The sequence below is a fragment of the Gorilla gorilla genome, chromosome 8 (genome assembly GCF_029281585.2).
Source record: "Gorilla gorilla gorilla isolate KB3781 chromosome 8, NHGRI_mGorGor1-v2.1_pri, whole genome shotgun sequence".
In the NCBI taxonomy this organism is placed as follows: Eukaryota; Metazoa; Chordata; class Mammalia; order Primates; family Hominidae; genus Gorilla; species Gorilla gorilla.
In genome coordinates, this window is record NC_073232.2 from 108585842 (window position 1) to 108609061 (window position 23220).

The 23220-nt window shown below is 42.4% G+C and overlaps 1 protein-coding gene across 2 annotated transcripts in view; it reads left to right on the forward strand.

Moving 5' to 3' along the window:
* Nucleotides 1-21599, forward strand: part of DNTT (DNA nucleotidylexotransferase) — a 65952-nt gene extending 44353 nt beyond the window's left edge. The window contains exons 2-11 of one of the 2 annotated variants that reach the window (XM_019034961.4): nt 1384-1558; nt 2293-2421; nt 3648-3818; nt 5681-5752; nt 7289-7412; nt 10492-10624; nt 11746-11851; nt 15411-15656; nt 18930-19013; nt 21173-21586. In XM_019034961.4, the coding sequence (XP_018890506.2) occupies nt 1384-1558; nt 2293-2421; nt 3648-3818; nt 5681-5752; nt 7289-7412; nt 10492-10624; nt 11746-11851; nt 15411-15656; nt 18930-19013; nt 21173-21259 (1327 nt within the window). In that variant the 3' untranslated portion in view covers nt 21260-21586. Of the gene's footprint in view, nt 1-1383; nt 1559-2292; nt 2422-3647; nt 3819-5680; nt 5753-7288; nt 7413-10491; nt 10625-11745; nt 11852-15410; nt 15657-18929; nt 19014-21172 lie in introns of both variants that reach the window. The other variant, XM_004049860.5, reaches the window with a different exon arrangement.
* Nucleotides 21600-23220: the final 1621 nt, after the last annotated feature.

Here is a 23220-nt window from a genome sequence, read left to right on the forward strand (position 1 = left end):
ATTCTATCAAAAAAAGAAGATGGAGAAAGAGGAAATCAAGGAAACAAAATAGGAGGAGAAAGAGAAAATATTGCTGTTTTCTCTTCGATGCTTGGGTATGCTGTGTGCCCATGCTATTGCTCAGATTTATAGACTATTTGAACTGAAAGGATCTTAAAAATCACTGGGTCCAATAATATAATGCTGAATGTGAAGACTTATTAAAAACTAGAAATAACATATCTGGCCCAGAAAAAACAATAAAAGAAAGATGAGTATCATTTACCAGCTGTGTGACTTTTAGAATGTCACTCGACCTCTCTGTTCCTCAGTTTCCTCATTTTTGAAGTGTGAATGATGTAACACTTATTGAGGAGCTAAATGAGATGATGTAGGTAAAGCACATGGCCAATGGCTTAAACATGGTAAGTGCTTAGTACCTGTTAAGAAAAAGATCCCTGTCCATGCTTCGAAAACATGTAAATCAAAATTTCTTGAAGGCTGGTTATAAATAATTAATTTATTATTAATAATAAACTGTGAGATCATTTAATGGGGTGTTTCTATGGTCTGAATATTTGTGTCACCCCAAAATTCATAAATTGAAACCTAATCCCTAAAGCGATGATATTAGAAGGTGGGGCCTTTGGGAGGTGAGTAGGTTATGAGGGCTCCACCTAGTGAATGAGAAATTAATGTCCTTAAAAAAGAGGCCCAGGAGAGCTGCCTTCCCCTTCTGCTATGTGAGGACACACAGTGGGTGCCGTCTATGAAGAATGGGCCTTCACTGGACACCATATCTGCCGACCCCTTGATCATGGACTTTCCAGCCTCCAGAACTGTGAGCAATAAGTTTCTGTTGTTTATAAATTACTCAGTCTAAGGTATTTTGTTATAGCAGCCTAAATGGATTAAGACAGTTGCTTAATCCGTGTAAGCATAGCTACATCTGTACCTATTTCTATGTCTACTTTGGATCATAATATAAAACGTATTTCTAACTGTGGGTCACTGTCAAACAAGTTTGAAGGCCATTGGATTATTAAAGTCCTCCACTAGTAAAAATGGAGCAGCGTGCCAAAACCTCATGTGGAATGCTAGGTGCTACTTTAAGAGCAGTTTTATCTTCCATCTTTTCTGGACCTTGGTTTTCCATCAACACCTCAGTCCTGCTAATGTTGTCTTTATTTTTCGTGCATCTGACATGTAACCCAGACCACTGTTGCCATACTAATTAATGTAGAGAGAATTCCCTTGCATGGAGGCCTAAATTCTCCACACCTATGGTTAGGTCTAGCATGTGTCTTTCTCCATCAGATGGAATGCTCAGAAACCTTGAGGAAAGAGGAGAGCTTTGGATTTTGAAAGATGTTTCAGCTGGTAACTCTGTCTTGCATTTTGCAGTGATTCTGTCACCCACATTGTAGCAGAGAACAACTCGGGTTCGGATGTTCTGGAGTGGCTTCAAGTACAGAAAATACAAGTCAGCTCACAACCTGAGCTCCTCGATGTCTCCTGGCTGATAGAATGCATAGGAGCAGGGAAACCGGTGGAAATGACAGGAAAGCACCAGCTTGTTGTAAGTGTCATGGGTGTGATTTTCACTGTTCTTTGCTTGATGGTTAAGAACATAGGCTTAGGATCAACGGAGCTGGGGTGAACCCTAAATTCTCTGCTTACTTCCTGTGTGACCTTGGGCAAGTCACTTAGTTTTACTGAGCTTCAGTCTCTTCCTTTATAATATGACATAACAATAATGCCAGCCTCACAAAATGGTCATGAAGATTAGAACAACATACATGTAAAGCGCTGAACACAATGTGTTGAGTATAGCAGGCATCTAACCAGTGGTCGCTATTTTCCTGAACACATTTATACACAAATCTTTCAAAATATTTAAGCCTTGATATTCTAGCAGCCAGAAAAGCAGGAGATTCCTTTTTTTCTCTCACTGTGATCATTCAGAAAACAAAACAAAACAAAACAAACAAAACAAAAAGTTAAGCTCTCAATTCCAAATATTTGAGCAACTGTGCTAGAATCTTTGGGAAGAAGGCTTGGACCATAACTGCAGAAGTTCATAGAAAAGGAAGATGATATTTAATTGATAGGTCTTTTCATTTTTTTTCTGATTTCAAAAATAATACGTGTTGATAATAGCAAGTTCAAATATTAGAGATGTATATAACATAAATTTTGAGTCTCCTATAATGTTATCCTCCAACTACAGACAACTACTTCCAAATTTTTTCCATACATATCTGTTATTACTATTAATTTTTATTGAAAATGGATGCTTATGCATTTGTTTAGGTGAGAAGAGACTATTCAGATAGCACCAACCCAGGCCCCCCGAAGACTCCACCAATTGCTGTACAAAAGATCTCCCAGTATGCGTGTCAGAGAAGAACCACGTTAAACAACTGTAACCAGATATTCACGGTAACGGGACTTTACATCAACACCCAAGGCAAACGAAGGGCTTGCAGCTTCTTTCTGTGGACCGCAAATTAAATTATAAATTTTTCTGAAAACCTGGGAAAGTTTTCCTCCCACCTACCTGCAGCCCTAGCCTGATCTCTGATCCTTCTATCCTTCTTCTTTCTATCGAGGCTGGGTCTCCTTCCTTCCTGGAAATGGACAAATACATTTAGGTTATATTCTTTAGAGACAGCGGATTACTATTTACAGAGAGTTGTCATTAATGGGCGCAACACTTGTCAAAAGCAAATATTCTGAAAAAACAAATACTGGAATTAGTCCAAAACATAGTAAGAGCAAATTACATAGAAATGGTAACAATACATCAACAGCTTTTGCTGGGAAACCAAAAAATTGAGCAAACCTAGATTCCAGCCTTTCTGATATTCACTAGTTTGGGCAAGTCAATTTCTCTCTCTGAGCCTGTCTCCTCATCTATTCAAAAAGAAATTGGATGGATCATATCTAAACTCCACTCAGCCCTCAGATCGGTAATTGTGTTTTGAATGGCCCTAAAACCCACAACTGCTTGTCTGCTAGCCTAGAGTCAGTGGTTAGCTGGATGAAACATGTAGTAGTAGATCAATACAGAGCTTCTCATTTCTAGACTTCCAGCTCCATGTCTGTGTTGGAAAGACCAGGAAATTGTAGCTACTGGATATGCTGAACATGAGATCACACAGCTACAGCTGCTTCCTCCCGTGCTAGAAATACAAACATGCCCTACCTTAAATAATCCTGGCTCTGGGTCTGTGTGACCTGCGACTACACTCATTCATTCAACAAGCCTGTGTTAAGTGCTGTGTTTTATGGGGATGCTCAGTGATCAAGGCAGAATTCTAGCCACAGGCTAGTGGGAAGATAGTACAGAAGGAGGGATTATGCTGAGTCATGACTAGCAAGATGCTGTGAGCACCAAAGCATTTTTTAGTTAAATCATCTGTGAATGTTTAATAGCAGTGTACTCCAAGTTTCCGTATAATGCACTCTGGTACCTGTCTTTTCAATTCAACTCTACTCCATGACACCAGAGAGGAATACAAGGGTATGGGAGACCCCATCCTGACCTAGAAGGAAACACGCAAGTGGTATTCCAATATTTAAAGGAGAGCAAGAGGCATTTGTGAGTGACCACTGGCTCAGGGGCTTGGAAGCAAATCTCTTGCTTATCTGGTTTTATCCTTCAGGATGCCTTTGATATACTGGCTGAAAATTGTGAGTTTAGAGAAAATGAAGACTCCTGTGTGACATTTATGAGAGCAGCTTCTGTATTGAAATCTCTGCCATTCACAATCATCAGTATGAAGGACACAGAAGGAATTCCCTGCCTGGGGTCCAAGGTGAAGGGTATCATAGAGGTAAGGGTGAAATGGGATTTGTCCCACTTCCCAATAGGTAGGTGGGAACGGGGGAGAGAGAGATGTAGCTAACAGATTTTCCTGTCAACTATGTAGAGGTGGTGTACATCACAAATTTTCCTTTATACATATTCCTCTCTCTCTCCTCTGTCTCTCTCTCTCTCTCTCTGTGTGTTTATTTTTATACACATACACACACACACATACACATATATATATGTTAGGGGTTGTGAATATCCTAGTCACATGGCACCAAAATACGTTAGTGGTGGCAGGTGTCAGAGTTACTGATAGTGAATCCGTTCGGGTCTGCAGCAACCCCAATTATTGCTTCCGCAGAAGAAAGAATTCGACTGGGGGGCATAAGGCAGAAAAAGAGACTGAGGCAAGTTCCAGAGCAGGAGTGGAAGTTTATTAAAAAGCTTTAGAGCAGGAGAGAAAGGAAAGTACACTTGGAAGAGACCCAAGTGGGCAACTTGGAGGACAAGTGCAGCGTTTGACCTTTTGACTTGGGGTATACGTTGGCATACTTCTGGGGTCCTGCGTCACTTTTCCCATGATTCTTCCCTTAGGGTGAGCCACCCGCGTGCACAGTGCCCTCCTTGTGCTTGGGAGGGGAGCATGCGCAGTGTGTCTACTGGAGTTGTATGCATGCTCACCTGAGGCATTCTTCCCTTTTCCGGTGGAATGCTCCGGAAAGTCATACTCTGCCATTTTGTCTCTTAATGTGCATGCTCATGCCCACTCGCCCAATTCCTGAGATTTTAATGGAAGCTGCTGATTACCAATTTCAAGTGTTTTTATCTATTAGGAAATTGCCTCTCCCTGGCGCCAGTTGTGACTAATCATTTTATAGGGTGACAACTGCCAGACCATCACGGAATTGCCTCTCTCTAGCACTGGCTGCAATCAATTATCATTTTAGAGAGACAGTGTGATAACTCCTGGACCATCACCTGATGGTCGCCTGACATTCCTGGTTTGAAGGGGGGAGCCCTCTCCTGCCCTGCTCATGCCTGACTAGCTACCTACTTTAACATATAAATAGATAGAGACGTGTTATTTATAATCCATACCCTAATATTATCACAGCTGGAGCTACATGGAACCAGCTAGTAGAAACAGAACTCTCCCATATTGTTATTAATCACAGTGAAAGACTCAAGTGGCCTAAATCTTGACAGCAGGGAAATGGTCTGATTTCCCTCAGTTCCACCTGAGGGCGCCACCTTACAGCAGTGGTGCGTTTGACATGAAGTGGAGGTGGTTCTACACCTCTCCAGGGAGAGCGCCAGAGGTTGTGCTTATTTACTGAACGGTGTTTAGGGATTCCCCAGCAAAGCAAGTTGGTCATCTGCTAGTAAGTTTCTGTATAGTCAAGTGCAAGGTATATTATTCAAGGACAATTATCCCAACTCTACTCAGAGGAAGGGGGCTCTGAGCTAGACATCACAAGGGCTTGAACGTAGATTGGCTTTTTGGTGGGTCCAAAATTAACCTTGTCAATGGAAAAGTCTTCTTATTTCAGTAAGGTCATATTCATTGAAGAGAAAATTATCACCAATATTTGGACATACATTTTTCAGTGAATATTTTGGTTTGGGATTCTGTAGATCTGGATCCTAACCATTTGTATCTTTGTTCCTAAGGATCGTAAAGGGGTCCTTGGATATATGATGAGCTAGCATTTTCAAGATTGTAGGGAAATGTCTTGTTTTCTCCAGATCAATTAGGGAAATACCCCTGCATGTGATGCATGCATATTTCATGAGAAACCAAACTACTAGGTCCGTGAATTTGAGAGTCTTAGACAGTAATTGTCCAACATCACTAATTTAAAATATTTTTCAACTGTCCATTAGGAGATTATTGAAGACGGAGAAAGTTCTGAAGTTAAAGCTGTGTTAAATGATGAACGATATCAATCCTTCAAAGTAAGTGATTTTACATATATTTATTGAAAATGGTTTTTCAGTTAATCTTATTACTTATTCTGGCTGGTTGTATTAGTCAGCTTGGGCTGCGATAACAAAATACAGAGATGGGGTGGCTTAAACAACAGAAATTTATTTTCTCACCATTCTGGATCAAGACGTCAGCAGGGTCAGTTTCTGGTGAGGGTTCTCTTTCTGGCTTCTTGCTGTGTCCTCACATCCTCCCCTGCTCACATGGTGAGAGAGAGACAGAGAGAACAAGCAATCTTTCTGGTGTCACAAAGACACTAATCCTGGGCCGGGCACCATAGCTCATGCCTGTAATCCAAGCACTTTGGGAGGCCAAGGCGGGTGCACTTGAAGCCAGGAATTCGACCAGCTTGGCCAACATGGTGAAACCCCATCATTTTACAAAAATACAAAAATTAGGTGTGGTGGGGCATGCCTGTAATTCCAGCTACTTGGGAGATTGAGGCATGAGAATCGCTTGAGTCTGGGAGGCAGAGGTTGCAGTGAGCTGAGATCACACCACTGTACTCCAGCCTGGGTGATAGAGTGAGACTGTCTCAAAAACAAGACAAACAAAAAGACACTAATCCCATCATGACAGCCCCACTCTCATGACCTCAAAGGCCCTGTCTTAAATACGGTCATACTGGGGATTAGGACTTCAACATACAAATGGGTTGGGAGGGGGAATTCCGTCCATAGCTTTGGTCTAGGAAGAAAATGCCTAAATAAATTCAGGTGCCCAGATTATTGCCATGCTGTCATGATGTACAAATTGTCTTACCCTCCAAGAGTCTGTCACTCATGGGTACAAACATCATGGGACATGAGGACCATGGGGGGTTGGTGGGGACAGGACGGAACTGCTCTTAAAGAGCAGATTTGTGTCTGAAAATCTCCTTACTGCATATCCATTTACTTGGAAGCAGGGTTTATTACCTCCCAATTTTCCCTACCTTAGAGTTGCAGGTGGAAGGGACTTCCACCAGTCCCTTCAAAGCAAAAGTGATGTACAGGCCTAAAATATGGCCATGAGCAGGAGCACAGGCTTGGAGTGTAAATAGACCGGGGTTTAAGTTTGGGCTGTGCCACTTCCCACCTGTATGATGGTGGAGAAACTATATAACCTACATGAGCATCTCTTTTCAAAATGTGAGGGTACCTGTGCAGAGCATGAATGTCAGTGAGAGACCCAGCAAAAGGGAGAGCTCTGTAGAGATAGCGTATCACTCATGGACAGCACAGGCAGGCTGTCAATTAGACTATACCTTAGCCCTGCACAGGTGCCAGAACCTGCTTGTTACTTCTGTTTCATTTTGTAATGCCACATGTCAAGAAAGGACTCACCTGAAATAAAAAATGCCCTTAAAAATAACCATCACCCACCTGCTCGTTATATTCAGGAGAAACTAGGTCAAAGATTTGCTTATACTTTTTCTTCATTGCCTGAGACCTAGAAAGGGTCATGAATCGGATGCTATAATGATTATCTTAGAGACTGATGGCATGCCTTTCCCTCCATTTTAGCTCTTTACTTCTGTATTTGGAGTGGGGCTGAAGACTTCTGAGAAGTGGTTCAGGATGGGTTTCAGAACTCTGAGTAAAGTAAGGTCGGACAAAAGCCTGAAATTTACACGAATGCAGAAAGCAGGTAAATTGTCTCTCCTAAAAGTCATTGTTGCTATGGGCTGGTCGGGTCGTGGTGGAGCTCTAAGTCAGTTACACTGCAACTCCAATCTGAGAGAGCTGGGACACTTCTTTGATGTCCATTGATGCTTGGATCTAAATCCTAGCTCCAGCAGTTTCCAGCTATGTGATCTTGAGCAAGTTGGTTAAAACCTTTGAACCTTAGTTACCTAATCTATGAAAGAGAGATAACATTGATACTTAGCTGAGAAGTCAATCAGATAATGCAGGCAATGCCTCAGCACTGTGTCTGACACAGAGCAAAGGCACCCTCCACTGTGGCTGTTCGTGGTCCTTCACCCAAATGTCAAGCCAGGTTGTGCTGCTGATCTGGTCCTTACCGACTCTTCTGGACATTGGGTCCTGGCTGTCTCCCTGGGTAAGAGTTGAGGGTGAAGAGTCAAAGACAGAAGGGTTGGCTGCTAAAGAATACTTGAACAGAGTTGTTGCCTGGCACAAATGTGAAGATGCCCTAGAAACTGTAAAACACCAGGAAAATAGAAGGGAACTGGTGGAAATCTAGGCACAGGGTTGATATACCCAACCAGGACTCTTTAGCCTAAGACAAGACTGTGGTGGGACATGAGTGCTGTCATCACCCACCTGAAAGCCTGGCAGGGCCTCTAAGAGGTTGAAGGTAGCCTGGTCACTTCCATTTATGAGGCTCCCAGTAAGTTTTTTAAAAATGAAGGAATGTCAATACAGTGTGAAAAAAATTGTATGTTTAAAAAAATGTTTACTTTTAACAAGCAATAAAAATACAATACAGTTGTGATTCAAAAGGGAGTCACAGCCACAGTCCCTACTCATTTTTTGTAAAGTTGCTAATCTTTGAAAGATTGCTAATAATACAATGCCACATAGGAAATAAAAGAGTCTAAGAAAAAAAGATCCAGTATTTATATTCCAGGACCCTGAAAACACACGTTTAATAAGGATGATTTACACCAGTTCTCAAGATGCCATTCAAAAGAAATTTAAATAAGTATTAAACATAAGTAGCAAGTAAATGGTTTGGAATGATGAGTAAAGACTCTCAATGCTTAGAGAGAAATTGGGAGGCAATATAGTGTTTCATTTGGATGAAACCCTTATCAAATGACGTCCAATGCTCTCAGGATCTAAGGGCTTCCAATTCCTAGCTTTGTAAACTGGATTTTTGCTCTTCCTGTTGAGCTTTTCCAACCCTTTGAATGAAACAGCTTTATTCATTTAGTCAATCAGTGATTTCCATCTAACTGTTTAATGCTACCAGTTCTATGCAGAAATCAAGGAATGCCCTCCCATTATACTTATACCCCCACAAGTAGTTACAGGCACCCCTTGGAGCAGCACTACAATGAATGGAATTGCCCATGGGAATAGCTTAGAATACTGTGAAGGGTAAGCTAATTGAACATATTGAAAGGACAGTTCATGGGTCAGATGGATAACCTGATCCAGTTTTACTTATATTTGCACTTGATTGCAGTTCCCTGAGGCTTGAGCATACACATGCCACGTTTGTCTTGAAAAGTCAGTTTATGAACTATAGCAGCACATATTTAACCTTATACTGTGTGATAAGTTTCCTGTAATAAGTTAGTCGCCTTGCCATACCAAAAAGGAAAGCCAATTAAATTACTTTCATGGATGTCAACAAATCATCATAGTCTTACATGTTCATTCCTGATAGCTGCACATCTTCTTAAAGAAATAGTTGTGAATCCTGACTTTTGGATCATGTATATCACTGCATAAGCACAGGTGTTTGTGGTTACCCAGTGAGTTGTACTTTGAATATTAGTCATGATGACAGTTTCTGTATTAGAGCCTAATAGAGCATTGCTTCTTAGATCAAACTCCTCATGCTCACAAAAATGGCCATGTTGCAATAATTTTTAGAAATGTGGCTTTTTAATAAAAATAAAAAATAAGTATCATATTGAAATGAAGAAAGTAGTGTTCCACAAGTGGCATGGTTTGGTACTGGACACAGTTTATAGGTATATTCATATGAATACCATTTTCTCTTGGTCTTGCCAGCATGTTTCTGTGACTGTCCCCATTAGAGATAACATGGGAAATTTGGCAGAGTGTGCAAGCCAAATGGCCACCTTGCTGCCTCCCTTCCACAATCCCAGGGTGAGAAACAAGGACCAATAGATTTACTCTTGTCATTTCAGAGGGCCAGTGGTAGGTGAAATCGCAAAGAAGTAGACTTAGGCTTTTCAAAAGAAAGAACTGGCACAACAGAGTTTACAATTAGGAAACAGGCTCCTCTGGAGGTATCAGAGTTCCCCATTATTAGAGTCAAGCAAAGTTTGAATGGCCCCCTCTTGGAGACCCTAGATAGGAGAGCAGCGATGCTGAAGCATGATTTGATGTCCCTCAGGCTCTATGGATCTAATCACCAGGCTCATCTCCTCACCAATACTTCACCCCAATCCTTGGAGATAAGCCTCCCTTCTCCTTTCCTCTTTCTTTCCAAATCTCCCTCCACACTGCTCTGTGGGAACCAACAAGTTAGCTTTTCATCATAACAACTCTGAACTTTCATTAATTCATGCTGGTCAGGCAAAGAAGCAACAAGCTAAACCACCTAAGATATTTCCTGCCTTGCTTCAGACACACATCTACTCTGCTCCTATTCTTGACTTTAATTTTTTAATGGATCCATCACCTTCCAACTCTAAATCTCCTCATCCCAACTCTTTATGCGTTACCTTTTAAAAAACAGTAGGACACAGCTTATTGATCAAGAAGGCTGGTTCTTCAGTAGGAAGTCAGATCTGAACAGTTTGGATTCCAGAGGGATGTGAAATATTGTCTCCTTCTCAGGAAATTGTAAGCCTCTAGGTTAGAAAGCAAAGAACCACTGTTACCCTGAAAAATTCACAACCAGGAGAACCACATGGATTATTCTGTCTCTGTGGGAATGGAGTTTGGTGTTGATGCCTGTAGTCATGTTAGCTCTACTGTGGGGACAGAATCCCCTTCTACCGAGGGCTGGTTGTTTCACCCACGTGTCACTCTCTCCATTGACCTGTCAAATGGCCTCTCAGGATTTCTGTATTATGAAGACCTTGTCAGCTGTGTGACCAGGGCAGAAGCAGAGGCCGTCAGTGTGCTGGTTAAAGAGGCTGTCTGGGCATTTCTTCCGGATGCTTTCGTCACCATGACAGGAGGGTTCCGGAGGTAAATAACTTGGGTGGCTTTGCCTCCTCTGCCCGAATACTTCAGTGGCTCCCTGACTCGGACAGACATCTGAAATGGCACAAAAGGCTGTGATCTGGTGCCAGCTTCTTTCTACAGCTTTATCTCCTGCCTCTCACATTTCATTTCAGCAACCCCAAATGGCTTGTCATCCCCTGCACATTCAGAGCTGTTTCTTGCCTGTTGCTTTGCTTACTCAGACTTTTCTGCTTTGACTGCCATTCCTCAAATTGTCGCTTGGCTGACTTCCCCTCATTCTTTAAGACTCAATTTAGATGGCACCTCCTCCAGAAAGCCTTCCTTGACTCCCTCTTTCTCCATGCTGGATTAGTGCCCCTCTTCCATGCTCCCTGAATACCTGCAAAGCCCTTGACCCACAGAGTTACAGTGATTTGTTCCTGTGTGTGGTTTCTCCACTAAGTTTGTAGAGCTTAGTTCTCAGCAAGACTAGTTCATGATGCCTAGCACAAAGAAGGTGCTCAAGAAATCTTGGTTGAGTCAATAAATGACTGACTGAATGAATTCATGAATGAGTGAATGCTTCACAAGGATGTATGTTGTTGTTGGATATTGAGGCCTACATTTCAGAAAGGGATTTCTTTCCTCCCACAGCCTCCTCTACCTCTTTCTCCAGCCCTCTCACCTGGTGGCTTTTGGCCATTCTAACAAAATAGGTTTGGGGCAAGGAAGAAAGTAAGAGAAGATCAAATCTAAGATAACGCCTTTACTCCATGTCATAATTCCAAGAGCGCTACCTTGTATTATGTGAATACAATTCTTGGTTTGCTTGTTGTCATGCTTGTCTCCATGTGTGTATGTGTGGGTGCGTGTAGGTTTGTGTGAGTGTGTAGAATAAATTTTTTTGTTATTTTTTGCCTTGATGTACATAATCAGATACATGCTATATATGACTTTTTCTGTGTCATAAATTTATTTTGTAAGGAACAGCGATGTGTAACCAAGGATATTTTGTTTCTTAAAAAAAAGTCAAGAACCTTCTATGTTGCAAATCTTAAGCATAGGGCATAGAAACAAAGGTGATTTTTTAAAAATGAAGACTAATATCTAATTGATTTCCATTTTATACTGCTTTTGAAAATTAGGGGTAAGAAGATGGGGCATGATGTAGATTTTTTAATTACCAGCCCAGGATCAACAGAGGATGAAGAGCAACTTTTACAGAAAGTGATGAACTTATGGGAAAATAAGGTGAGAAGAAAGATGAAAAATACATGCACACTCAAACATTATGTTAACACTTGAATTTTGCACATTACTTGCCTTATAATTGTGTAATGACCATCTAATCAATTCTCAATTATTTGTGGCAGCTTATACAAAGCCATATGACCTATAATAAGACTTTCCTGTTTTGGGTCCTAGAGTACATGTTATGAATATGTCCTGTATCTTGTTTATTTATACTTACCCTATTGCCAACAGGGCCAAGGGTGGCTATGCATTTGTGTTTGACATGCAGAGGCGTTAAAGCACCCAAACAAAGTGAAAAGTATGCACTATGAAGACCTGGGAAATGTAAGCTGGAAAGCTGCAAGCTTGGGTGAGGGGGCAGGACTGCAAAGACTGGGATAAAATCAGTCTAAGAGGTGTTGATAGTGCCTCGATAGATTCGAGGCACTTCGTGCTGAGATGGAATGAAGGAAACTAATGAGGGCAAGCTGAGCCCTGCAGAGGTCATGGCTCAGAAGCCCCCATACATTGCAGAGATCAGACTTGTGACAGGCCTATTGCCTGGTGGAGGAAACCAAAGTAAGCTAAGCTAACCCTGCAGCCAGAGCCACATGCAGGCCCTGACTCCTGTACAACTCTAGTGAGAGCCTCACTTCCTAGAGAGACCAGAGGGTCCTACCCTTGGGACCTGTAGATAGGTCTGGGTGGGCTGGTGTTTCTCCTCACAGCTTCCTCCTTCCTGAGTAGTTTGCGTCTGTTGGGTGTGGACCAAGCTTACTGATATCCCAGAAAAGGAAAACCTCAGATAAAGTGAAAATAAAAGCTAGAAACACAACCCTAGGGCCAGGGGCACTGGAAGTGAAGACTCAACTTTAGAACCAGATCCAAACTGACATGAGTTTGAATACTGGGCATCGAGTCTTCCCAGAAGGAGTTGGAGGGAATTAGAAGCGAAGGGCAGGGAAGGGATCCTGGCTAGAGAGCCTCACACTCAGCCTTGCAACCCTCCTCAGAAGGCACCTGAGACTAAATTTGAATGGAGCCTTCCTGTGGGAGGTCAAGCTGAGTGCATCTCCCTCCTGCCCCACAGCTCTCTTCCTGAGAACTGGCCGCTCTGTACCCTGGGGAGGATGGGAGGGATGGAGAGGTGGGGAAATGCCTCCTCCTAGTCAGGAGTTTCTCAGTGTCCAGTAGGAAAAATAAAAGAACATGCTGATGTAAATATTCAGTCAACCAGTGGGTATTGATGGGGAAGCCAGAGCCCAGAGGGCTGCCCTGTAGATAGCCGGGGCTGGAGATCTAGAGGTGGCATCAGGGGTTGTGTGCATGTTTGACAACTGTGGCCTGCTGCAGACAACCTTCTGAATATGCAGACAGGAGCATTACGTTCAAGGATGCATTCTCAAACACCTTGCAAAATTCAAGACAAAACCCAATAAAGAATGGCCCATTTCTCTCTTACCCACCAAGTGACTCCACCATGTGGCAATAGCACAAGAACAGTTTACTGTTAGGAATCCAGCTTTGTGGGCTTTTTTTTTTTTTTTTTTTTTTTTTTTAAGGGAAGGTGTGTTATTACAAATTTGGCTTTCATGTGAGACTTGTTCATATGTTTTATATCTCCTTTTTCAAATTTACATAATTGAAATTTACACAAAAGCCTGCTATTCTGTACTAGTTTTAGCAAGTTTCCTTAAAAAGTGGAATTGTGTTTTCCTGAGCTGGTGATTAGAGGTTAACTACGGCAACATCTACCACCTCCTCCAGAGGTTCTTCCTAACATTAGTGCTTCCCCCTTCAAATGGTGTTTTTTTCTTCAAGGCGTTGAAGGGTGAAGAGTGCCCTCTATTGAGGTCAACAAAATAAAAAGTATCTTTTTGAATTGAAATAATGTCTTGTGCAGGTTTGTAGAAGAAATGCAAAGCATGATTCCTAACAATAATCAATTTACCAATGACGCTCAAAGTGTGGTCCCTGGTCTGGGAACACCAGCATTGCCTGGGAACCTGTCAGAAATGCCCTCCCTGCCCCTCCTGCATCACTCTGGGGACAGAGCCCTGCAAACTGAGCTTTAGCAAACCTTCCAATTGCTTCTGATGATAGAGCTTTTAAACATCTAACCTAAAGAGTACACGGTAACAAATCACACATCCCAGTAGCTTGATGACATTATTTGAGAGTTACTTGCTGTTTTTGTTGCCAGATTTAGTGGTTGCTAGCATGTTTCTGTCTCCCGTCCCCACATCTGCCCTCTGCCATCAGGAACTCCCACCAAGAATGGCAACTCAATTGGGCACAACTTAGAATCACTTGTCCACTTTCTGGATAGGCAACTTTAGGTGAAACATGTGTCGTTAACTTTATCCCACTTTCTCCAAGGCAGGTGGACTAACACTCTCATGAGAAAGAGTCTCCCAAGTGCTACCTAGAAATAGCAAGTCATCCTGCCCCAAAGTTAGACTCAGCCTCCAGCCACAACGCTTTCGGCTGGTTAAACCTGGTCATCAGTATACTATAAAGGGACACTGTCTTTGTCCATTTACATTGCTATAAAGGAACACCTGAGGCTGGGTAATTTATAAAGAAAAGACGTTTACTTGGCCCATGGTTCTGCAGGCTGTATAAGAAGCATGACACCAAGCATCTGCTTCTGGTGCGGCCTCAGGGGGCTTACACTCATGGCAGAAGGCAAGGAAGAGCTGGCAGGTGCAGAGGTCACAGGGTGAGAGAGAAAGCAAGACAGAGTGGGGAGGGGCCAGGCTCTTTGTAACCCCCAGCTTTCATGGGAGCTAACAAAGTGAGAACTCACTCATTACCATGAGGATGAGGACGGCACAAGTCATTCATGAGAGATCTTCCCCTATGACCCAAAGACCTCCCATTAGGCCCCACCTCCAACATTGGGGATCAAATTTCTACATAAGGTTTAGGGGGACAAACATCCAAACTATAGCAGACACTAACTCAAAGCTGCTCCCCAGAAACAATATGATTTTTTAAGTTTTATTATTTATTTATTTTTGAGACAGGGTCTTGCTCTGTCTCCCAGGCTAGTGTGCACTGGTGTGATTATAGCTCACTGAAGCCTCAACCTCCCAGGCTCCAGGGATCCTTCCACCTCAGCCTCCTGAGTAGCTGGGACTATAGACACGTGCCATCATACCTGGCTAATTTTAAAATTTTATGTAGAGATGAGGTCTTATTATGTCACCCAGGCTGGTCTCAAATTCCTGCAGCGTGGCTTTTTGTTTATGGTTGGTTTGTTTTTAAAGGACTGAGGAGAGCCCAGAGCACTAGCTGAGGTTCAGAAGTGGAGAGGGAGATTTTCTTGCAGTTTTGCCATTAAGTGGCTTTGCTTCAGCCTCTCTCATCGCTAAACTCCTTTTCCGTAAAGGGAAGATAATGCAGCCACTTTCTTAGTGTTTTCTCCTAGTGTTTGCAGGTGGGCCTTTAATGCAAGGCCAAACACATGTCCATGTTCTGCTCGAATCTGAAAAGATTTCATTAAGAATCCAGTGTTAAATCATAGATCTTCTTCATCAGGGCCTTTTCCTGATGCCATTCTGTTTCTTTTCAGGGATTACTTTTATATTATGACCTTGTGGAGTCAACATTTGAAAAGCTCAGGTTGCCTAGCAGGAAGGTTGATGCTTTGGATCATTTTCAAAAGTGCTTTCTGATTTTCAAATTGCCTCGTCAAAGAGTGGACAGTGACCAGTCCAGCTGGCAGGAGGGAAAGACCTGGAAGGCCATCCGTGTGGATTTAGTTCTGTGCCCCTACGAGCGTCGTGCCTTCGCCCTGTTGGGATGGACTGGCTCCCGGGTAAGTGCTACATGGACCCATGGGATGATGTTAGCTTTCTGAAAGACGTAGGTCAAGTCTACCTGGGCCCAGGGGAGAGATTATGGCAACAGAGGCTGGGTGACAGGGGAGGGGCCAGTACCCAGAAACCTCTAATTCAAGGCATCCTGTCCACACATGGTCAAGTATGACAGATTAATTTAGAACAGTTATTCCCAGTGTGTGGTCCCCAACATCAGCAGCAGCAACCTTACCCAGGAACAGGTTAGACATGGAAATTCTTCACCCCACTCCAAACCTATGGAATCAAATCAGCATCTCTGGGGATTTCAGCCCAGAAATTTGTGTTTGGAAAAGGCTTCTAGGTGTTTCTGATGCAGCTCAAGTAGGAGAACCACTGAAGTACAGAAACCAGCAAGGGGGTTGACATAGGAGACAATTAATAAAGTGGAGAGGCAACTCACAGATTGGGAAAAAATATCTGCACATCACACATCACATAAGGGCCATTATCCAGCATATACAAGGAAACCAAAAGACTCAATAACAAGAAAACAAATAACCCTATTTAAAAATGGGCAAAGGACTTGAATAGATATTTCTCAAAAAAGACATAAAAATGGCAAGCAGATACTGCCATCTTGCTTAACATCTCTAATCATCAGAGAAATGCAAATTAAAACCACAATAAGATGTTATCTCACATCCGTCAGATTGGCTATTATCAAAAACATGAAAGACAGCAGGTGTTAGTGAGGCTGTGGAGAAAAGGGAACCCTCTTATATTGTTGGTGGTGTTGTAAATTACACATTTTGGAAAATAGTATGGAAGTTCCTCAAAAAACTAAAAACAGGGCTACTATATGATCCAGCAATCTTACTTCTGGGTATATATCCAAAGGAAATGAACTCAGTATGTCAAAGAGAGGTCTGCACTTCCATGTTCATTGCAGCATGATACACAATAGCCAAGATATTATATAAAAACAACCTAAGCATCCACAACAGATGAATGGATTTTTAAAATGTAGTATATGCACAGTGGAGTATGACACAGCCTTTTGAAAACAGGACATTCTGTCATTTGAGACGACATGATTGCACCTAGAGGACATTATGTTAAGTGGAATAAGTCAGGCACAGAGAGACAAATACTGTATGATCTCGTTTCTGTATATGTAGAATCTAAAACAGTCAAACTCGTAGAAGTAGAGAATAGAATGTAGAATAGTGGTTAGCAGAGGCTGGGGGATGAGGACAGAAAATGGACAGGGAAAAGGGTCAACAAGTACAAAGTTCCAGTCAGACAGGTGGAATAAACTCTGTTCTATTGCACAGTATGGTGACTATAGTTAATAAAAGTGTATATTTCAAAGTAGCTAAAAGAGAGGATTTTTAATGTTCTTACCACAAAGAAATGGTAGATGTTTGAGGTGATGGACATGCTAATTAGTCTGATTTTATCATTCTGCAATGTATATAGATGTATCAAAATATCATATTATAACCCACAAATGCATACAATTATTATATGTTAATTAAAAATAAAATCAAGCTATAAAATTTTTCTGAAAGAGCACAAGTTGAGTTCATCCCAGACCTGGTTGCAAGCTCCTGCTCTGCTTCTTACTGTTGGGTGATCTTGGACAAGTTCCCTATATCCTGTAAAACTCAATTTTCCCATCAGGAAAATGAGGACGATGACCTTAGCTACTTCCCTGAGTTGCAGAGACATTAGGTGACATGATGTTCTCAAAGCTTCAGCACCAAGCCAGCACGTGGCCAGTACTGGATAAGCAGTAGCTTCCATATCCTGTCACTCACAGGAGAGGACACCTGTGATCTGAGTCCCATTCACATGTGTTCCACCCTCCCAACTAAACACCTCACCCTGTTTCTCCTGTTTTCCCAGGTAGCTGGTTGTTGCTTTGAGTGAAATGAGTTCGTAGAGGGTTTTTTATACAGATGAATGACATAACACAAATTAATTGTTCTCAGCCTTGGGTTAAATGTCAGGTGTCTTTGCTTTGGACTGTAATTAATTCAGCACAGCATCTTAGCACTGGGATTTCTTACTCTAATCACAAATGTTGACTGACAACTGAATGCTTCTTTCATTCCTAAAAAAAGGGGAAGAAAAGAAAAAATATATCATAAATACAACTTTTCTGATAGACATAAATCTTTGGGAACACATAGTTGATTGAGAAAGGGGAAAGTTCCAGAAAGAAGTCCTTGGTTATGCAATGTCATGCCAGTTAAGCATCACTGGCTGAAGTGGTTGACATTTGCCCATTTTCAACACATTCTAGTCTGTTTCCTCAGAGTTCTCAGAAATTGTTGCTGTTGGTTCTGCAAGGCACTGGCAGAGCACTAAGCTCTTTTGCTTTTTAGCTGGGTGACTTTAAACATATAAAGGACTTCTGATTGCAAAGTCCATCTCCTCAACCATCCCGGGTTAGCTTTCCTAAAATAGCAAATTGTTCCTTACCACTAGAGGGCACCAGTATCCCAGGCTTGCTCCCTAATCCCACATGAAGAGGACAAAATTTCTAGATTGTGTTTCTCTCAGGAAAACTAGTCTCCATGACAATTCGTTGCCCTCCTTTCCCAAGGTGTTCCTGTCCTCTGTCTTAGGCTTCATGTATTGCTCCCTTCAGTCTCAGAGCCCATTCCTGACTGTGGGAGATGTCATCCAGGAGCAGTTGACTTAGACGATCAGTTTCATGGCATCTCAGTGTGAAAGGAGGTTAAAGCCAGAGGGAGTCTTAATCATGTCCTTCCTCCATCCTTTCATTCACTCAACCAAGACTCAGGGAGTCTGGATGACTTGACAGGAGATGCACAGCCAGGTAGGGACAATATCCAGGCTGGAATGGGTTCCCTGACTCCTCCATCCTCTTTTACAATAACAATATTCCAAATCATTTAAAACCCACCAAACTAGTATTTATCCAGCATTTACTCTGGACCAGGCATTATCCTGGTACAACGCTCACGCTATTCATTTATTCATTCAATAAAACATTCGCTGTACATCTTCTACATGCGAGGCACTATTTGAGGGAATACAGTTGTGGACAGAACAAACCAGGTTCCTGCTCTCACAGAGCTTACATTCTAGTGTGCTCATGGGAGCACGGACTTCTGTCACCAGAGAATTTGGCCCTGGGGGAGGAAAATCACTTTGAGAATGTTTAGTGGAGTTAGATATTTCACTAGAGGGATGTAGCCACCTAATATTGAAGACATTCTAGACGTGTTAATAATTTATTTTAACTATCTCCTATCCAGCAGTTTGAGAGAGACCTCCGGCGCTATGCCACACATGAGCGGAAGATGATTCTGGATAACCATGCTTTATATGACAAGACCAAGGTACAGTTCTCTTCCTAAAAGGGGCTACTTTGATCCTCATCCCCAGGGCTGGCCCCTGAGCTCTTTTCATGAACTGATTTTAGTATCCAGGTATGGTTTCCTTTGTTATCTGTGTTCTATTTCCAGTTGATCATAGTTGAGGGCAGCAAGAAAGATTTCCACAGACTCACAGTTTCCACCCGGCCCAGAATGCAATTCGAGAGCTTTTGGCTGAAACATGATGAGCTAATTGGGCTTCCAGAACAAGTCCAGCAGTGAACATTAACTGGGTTTGGTATATCCTTGGTGTTGGCAATAAGTAACTCCAGAGTAAACCAGGGATCCCCAGAAATCACAAATACTACTTGTGTACCCCTCAAATGCAGGGGGCAGTGGCATTTTGAGTGGCCATGTAGGCCATTAACAACAGTCTCCTGCAAGAAAGAGAGCAACAGAGCTGCCCTGAGACATAAATGAGCATCCAGCTAGTCTCATTGACCACCCATGTCACTCATTTGGTGTGCTAGTCTTACTGTGGTCATGATCCAATTCATCCCTCAGCAAAACGATAGATGCCTGTAGAAGTTAGAAGAGTTAAATATCCAACTGTTAAATCCACAGTACTAAGGGCTACTCTTCTTACAGTGATCAAGGACACCAAAATAGGCTCCGGGGGGAAGAAAACTCAAAATAACTAGAAGTAATGGTACTGGCCAGGCGCAGTGGCTCACGTCTGTAATCCCAGCACTTTGGGAGGCCGAGGCGGGTGGATCACTTGAGGTCGGGAGTTCAAGATCAGCCAACATGGTGAAACCCCATCTCTACTAAAAATACAAAAAATAACCAGGTGTGGCGGCTCGCACACACCCAGCTACTTGGGAGGCTGAGGCAGGAGAATCACTTGAACCCAGGAGGCAGAGGCTGCAGTGAGCCGAGATCACACCACTGCACTCCAGCCTGGGCAACAGAGTGAGACTCTGTGTCAGAAAAAAAAAAAAAAAGTAATGATCATTTCCCTCTAGGAGCTTGTAGTCTAAATGAGATGTATTCAGTTAGAGTTGTCTCAGTTACAAATGTTAGAAATCAAATCTAAAGTGGCATAAACAAAAAAGGGAACTTGGGTTATATACTGCAATATCTAAGTGTTCAGGGGCAGCCGAATATGGGTGCTCAGGCAGGCGTCCCTCAGTATTGCCTTTATTCTCAGGCAGGTTTCCCCATAAGTCCCACTCTTCCAGCTACTTCAACAGAGAAGAGCCTGTTTCCTAATAGTTCCCCCAAGAATCCTACCTGATGCTCATTGGCCAGGCCTGGGTCATGTGCCTATCCCTGAACTCATTACTGTGGCTCTGATTGGCTAGACTTGGGTCATGTGCTTCTTCTTGGAATTGGGAGCAGCTCCACCTAACCCTCCTGGACTGAGAGTCAAGAGGAGTGGTTTCCCATAGAAAAATCCAGCTGCTGCTCACAGAAGAGGGGGCTGTGGATGCCGGCAGGAAAGCCTCGGATGCTAAGCATGTGGGTGAAGGCAGATTCACATAGTACAATGAAGGAACACTTACAAATTAATACATTCTAAATAGTTCAATGTAAGCAAGTACCTTCTATGTGCCTAGCACCGTGCTATGTACAAGAAGGGATGGAGGAGAAGAGCTGCTTGGTCTTAAAGAGATCACAGGGTGGGATCCTGCTGGGGTTAGAGGCAAGCATGGAAAGCTAAGGAAAACCCAACACATACAACTATCCTATAATTACCAGCAGTACAAAATTATAACTGCATGTTAGAATTACCCAGTGCGTTCAAATAGATTGATTATAAGACCTCTCCTGAGCTTCTGATTTCACTGGACTGGGGTATGGCTCAAGCTTCAATGTTTATTTTTTAAACTCCATCAGGTTGTTCTAATAAACAGCTGTGGTTCAGAACTACAGCCCGTAGGAAAAATATCCAAATGGCCTTTGCTGAATATGTTAAAGCTGTTATGATTTTACTTTAATTCATTTAGTACCATGTTTTGGAAAGTCAGTTAAAATGACTTTTTATACTCAGAAGCAGGGAATTATGTTTGGGCTATAATTCATTCTGACAAGGCAATTTTATAAGTAACACTTCCACTGTGTCCACACCATGGTGCTTATGAAAAATATCTGAATGCACATATTTCTTGTTATGTTTTCAGAGGATATTCCTCAAAGCAGAAAGCGAAGAAGAAATTTTTGCGCATCTGGGATTGGATTATATTGAACCATGGGAAAGAAATGCCTAGGAAAATGTTGTCAACATTTTTTTCCTATTCTCTTCAAGTTAAATAAATTATGCTTCATATTAGTAAAAGATGCCATAGGAGAGTTTTGGGTTATTTAGATCTTATTGAAATGCAGATTGCTACTAGAAATAAATAACTTTGGAAACATGGGAAGGCGCCACCGGTAATGGGTAAGGTTCTAATAGGCCATGTTTATGACTGTTGCATAGAATTCACAATGCATTTTTCAAGAGAAATGATGTTGTCATTGGTGGCTCATTCAGGGAAGCTCATCAAAGCCCACTTTGTTCACAGTGTAGCTGAAATACTGTCTATCTCTAATAAAAACAGGAGGAAACAAGATGATGGAATCTGTTTTTCTTCACTCAAATATTATAAACTATTTTAAAACACAAGTGTAACCAAGTGGAAGAATAAAGAGCTTACAGTTTGTCTTAAGGGGACAAACAGGTTTAATTAGAACATGCAGAGATTCCAGAGGGGATTTGGGTCCCTTCTGGAGTTTGTGGAGGAGGGGTGCTGCCTCTGGAGTGGCTCAGCTCGGCTCAGTGCCTGCTCCTTCCCGGCCATCGTACAGCTGGTTCCCTAAGCATCCCAGCACACGACCACGTAAAGGATGTATTCTCCCTGCCGTCATGCTGAAGGAAAGACAATGTCCTAAACCATCAAAGAAATATCTCCCTCTTTTTTCCATCTTGGAGCTTCTGTCTACACCTTATGGCTCAGTCTCTCTCAGGAAGTCAGTCTCTCTTGGCTTCTTCATCTGAGGGCACCCAAGGGAAGGGAGGGAGCCCTGGCTGAGGGAAATTTTGGAACTCCCAGGCTCCAGACCCATTCTTTCCTCCTGCCTCCTCCAGGAGGCATAGACCCTTTGCCTTGAAGGGAATTAACAGGTCATCTGTTCCAGCTGCTTCCGTGTCTTCAGCCTGCTAAAGAGCTGGGAGGCCCATGACAACCGTTTTCCCTTCCTTCCAGTCCCTCTGGGAAGAGGATATTGGGAGATACAATACCTTTTGGCTATTGTGACTAATGCTGCTGTGAACGTTGGCCTACAAGTATCTGTTTGAGTCCCTGCTTTCAATCCTTTTGGTAGGGACCTAGTAATAAAATTACTAGATTCAATGGCTATTCTATACTATGTTTAACTCTTTGTGGAACCACTGTACTGTTTTCTATAACAACTGCACCATATTACATTCTTAACCAACAGTGCTCAAGCGTTCCAATTTCTCCACATCCTCAACACTTGTTATCTTCTGCATTATCTGTTTTATAATAGCTGTCTTAATGGGTGTGAAGTGGCGGGTGAAAACTTTTGCCCATCCTGGAACCCAGACAGTCCAGGCTGAAACTAACACACTGAAAGGGCCTCAGATGGTGTGTATGCATGTCACATCTTGAGTTGATGGCTAAAAAAAGCTGGGGACAACAAGAGGGTGGACAGCAGCCACCCCCACTGGCCTCAAATCCCCAAATCCACAAAGTATTCTAGTCTTTTCTGCTGCCCAGTGTTTCCCAGTTATGACACTCAAGATTATTCTGGGTAGTAAGTAGATGAATATTTTCATACTGATATAATCAATAAATATTTATTGAGTGCTTAGTATGTCAGTCATTTTTCTAGGCACAGGGCATAGAAAAGATAACAAAACAGTCAAAAATCTCTGCCTGTATGATTATAAGCATAAAGCTTATGTTCTAGAAAGGTGTTTATTTGTGTTCGAAAGATGTTAAGAAAATGGTTCCTTATTGATGGTAGTGATATAAAGCTTCCTTTTTGGAGTAGGTTTATTTATATAAGAAAAGTGACTCAAGGTCAGGGAAATCATTTAGGAAATATTACCAGTGGAATGGGGGTGTGGCAAGAATGAGGAGAGAGGGACGCAGGTGGCTGACATTTGGGAAATGTGCAGGTGGCCTTGTCGCCTTCACTGAACAACTCCCCAGCCCTGTTCTCTGGG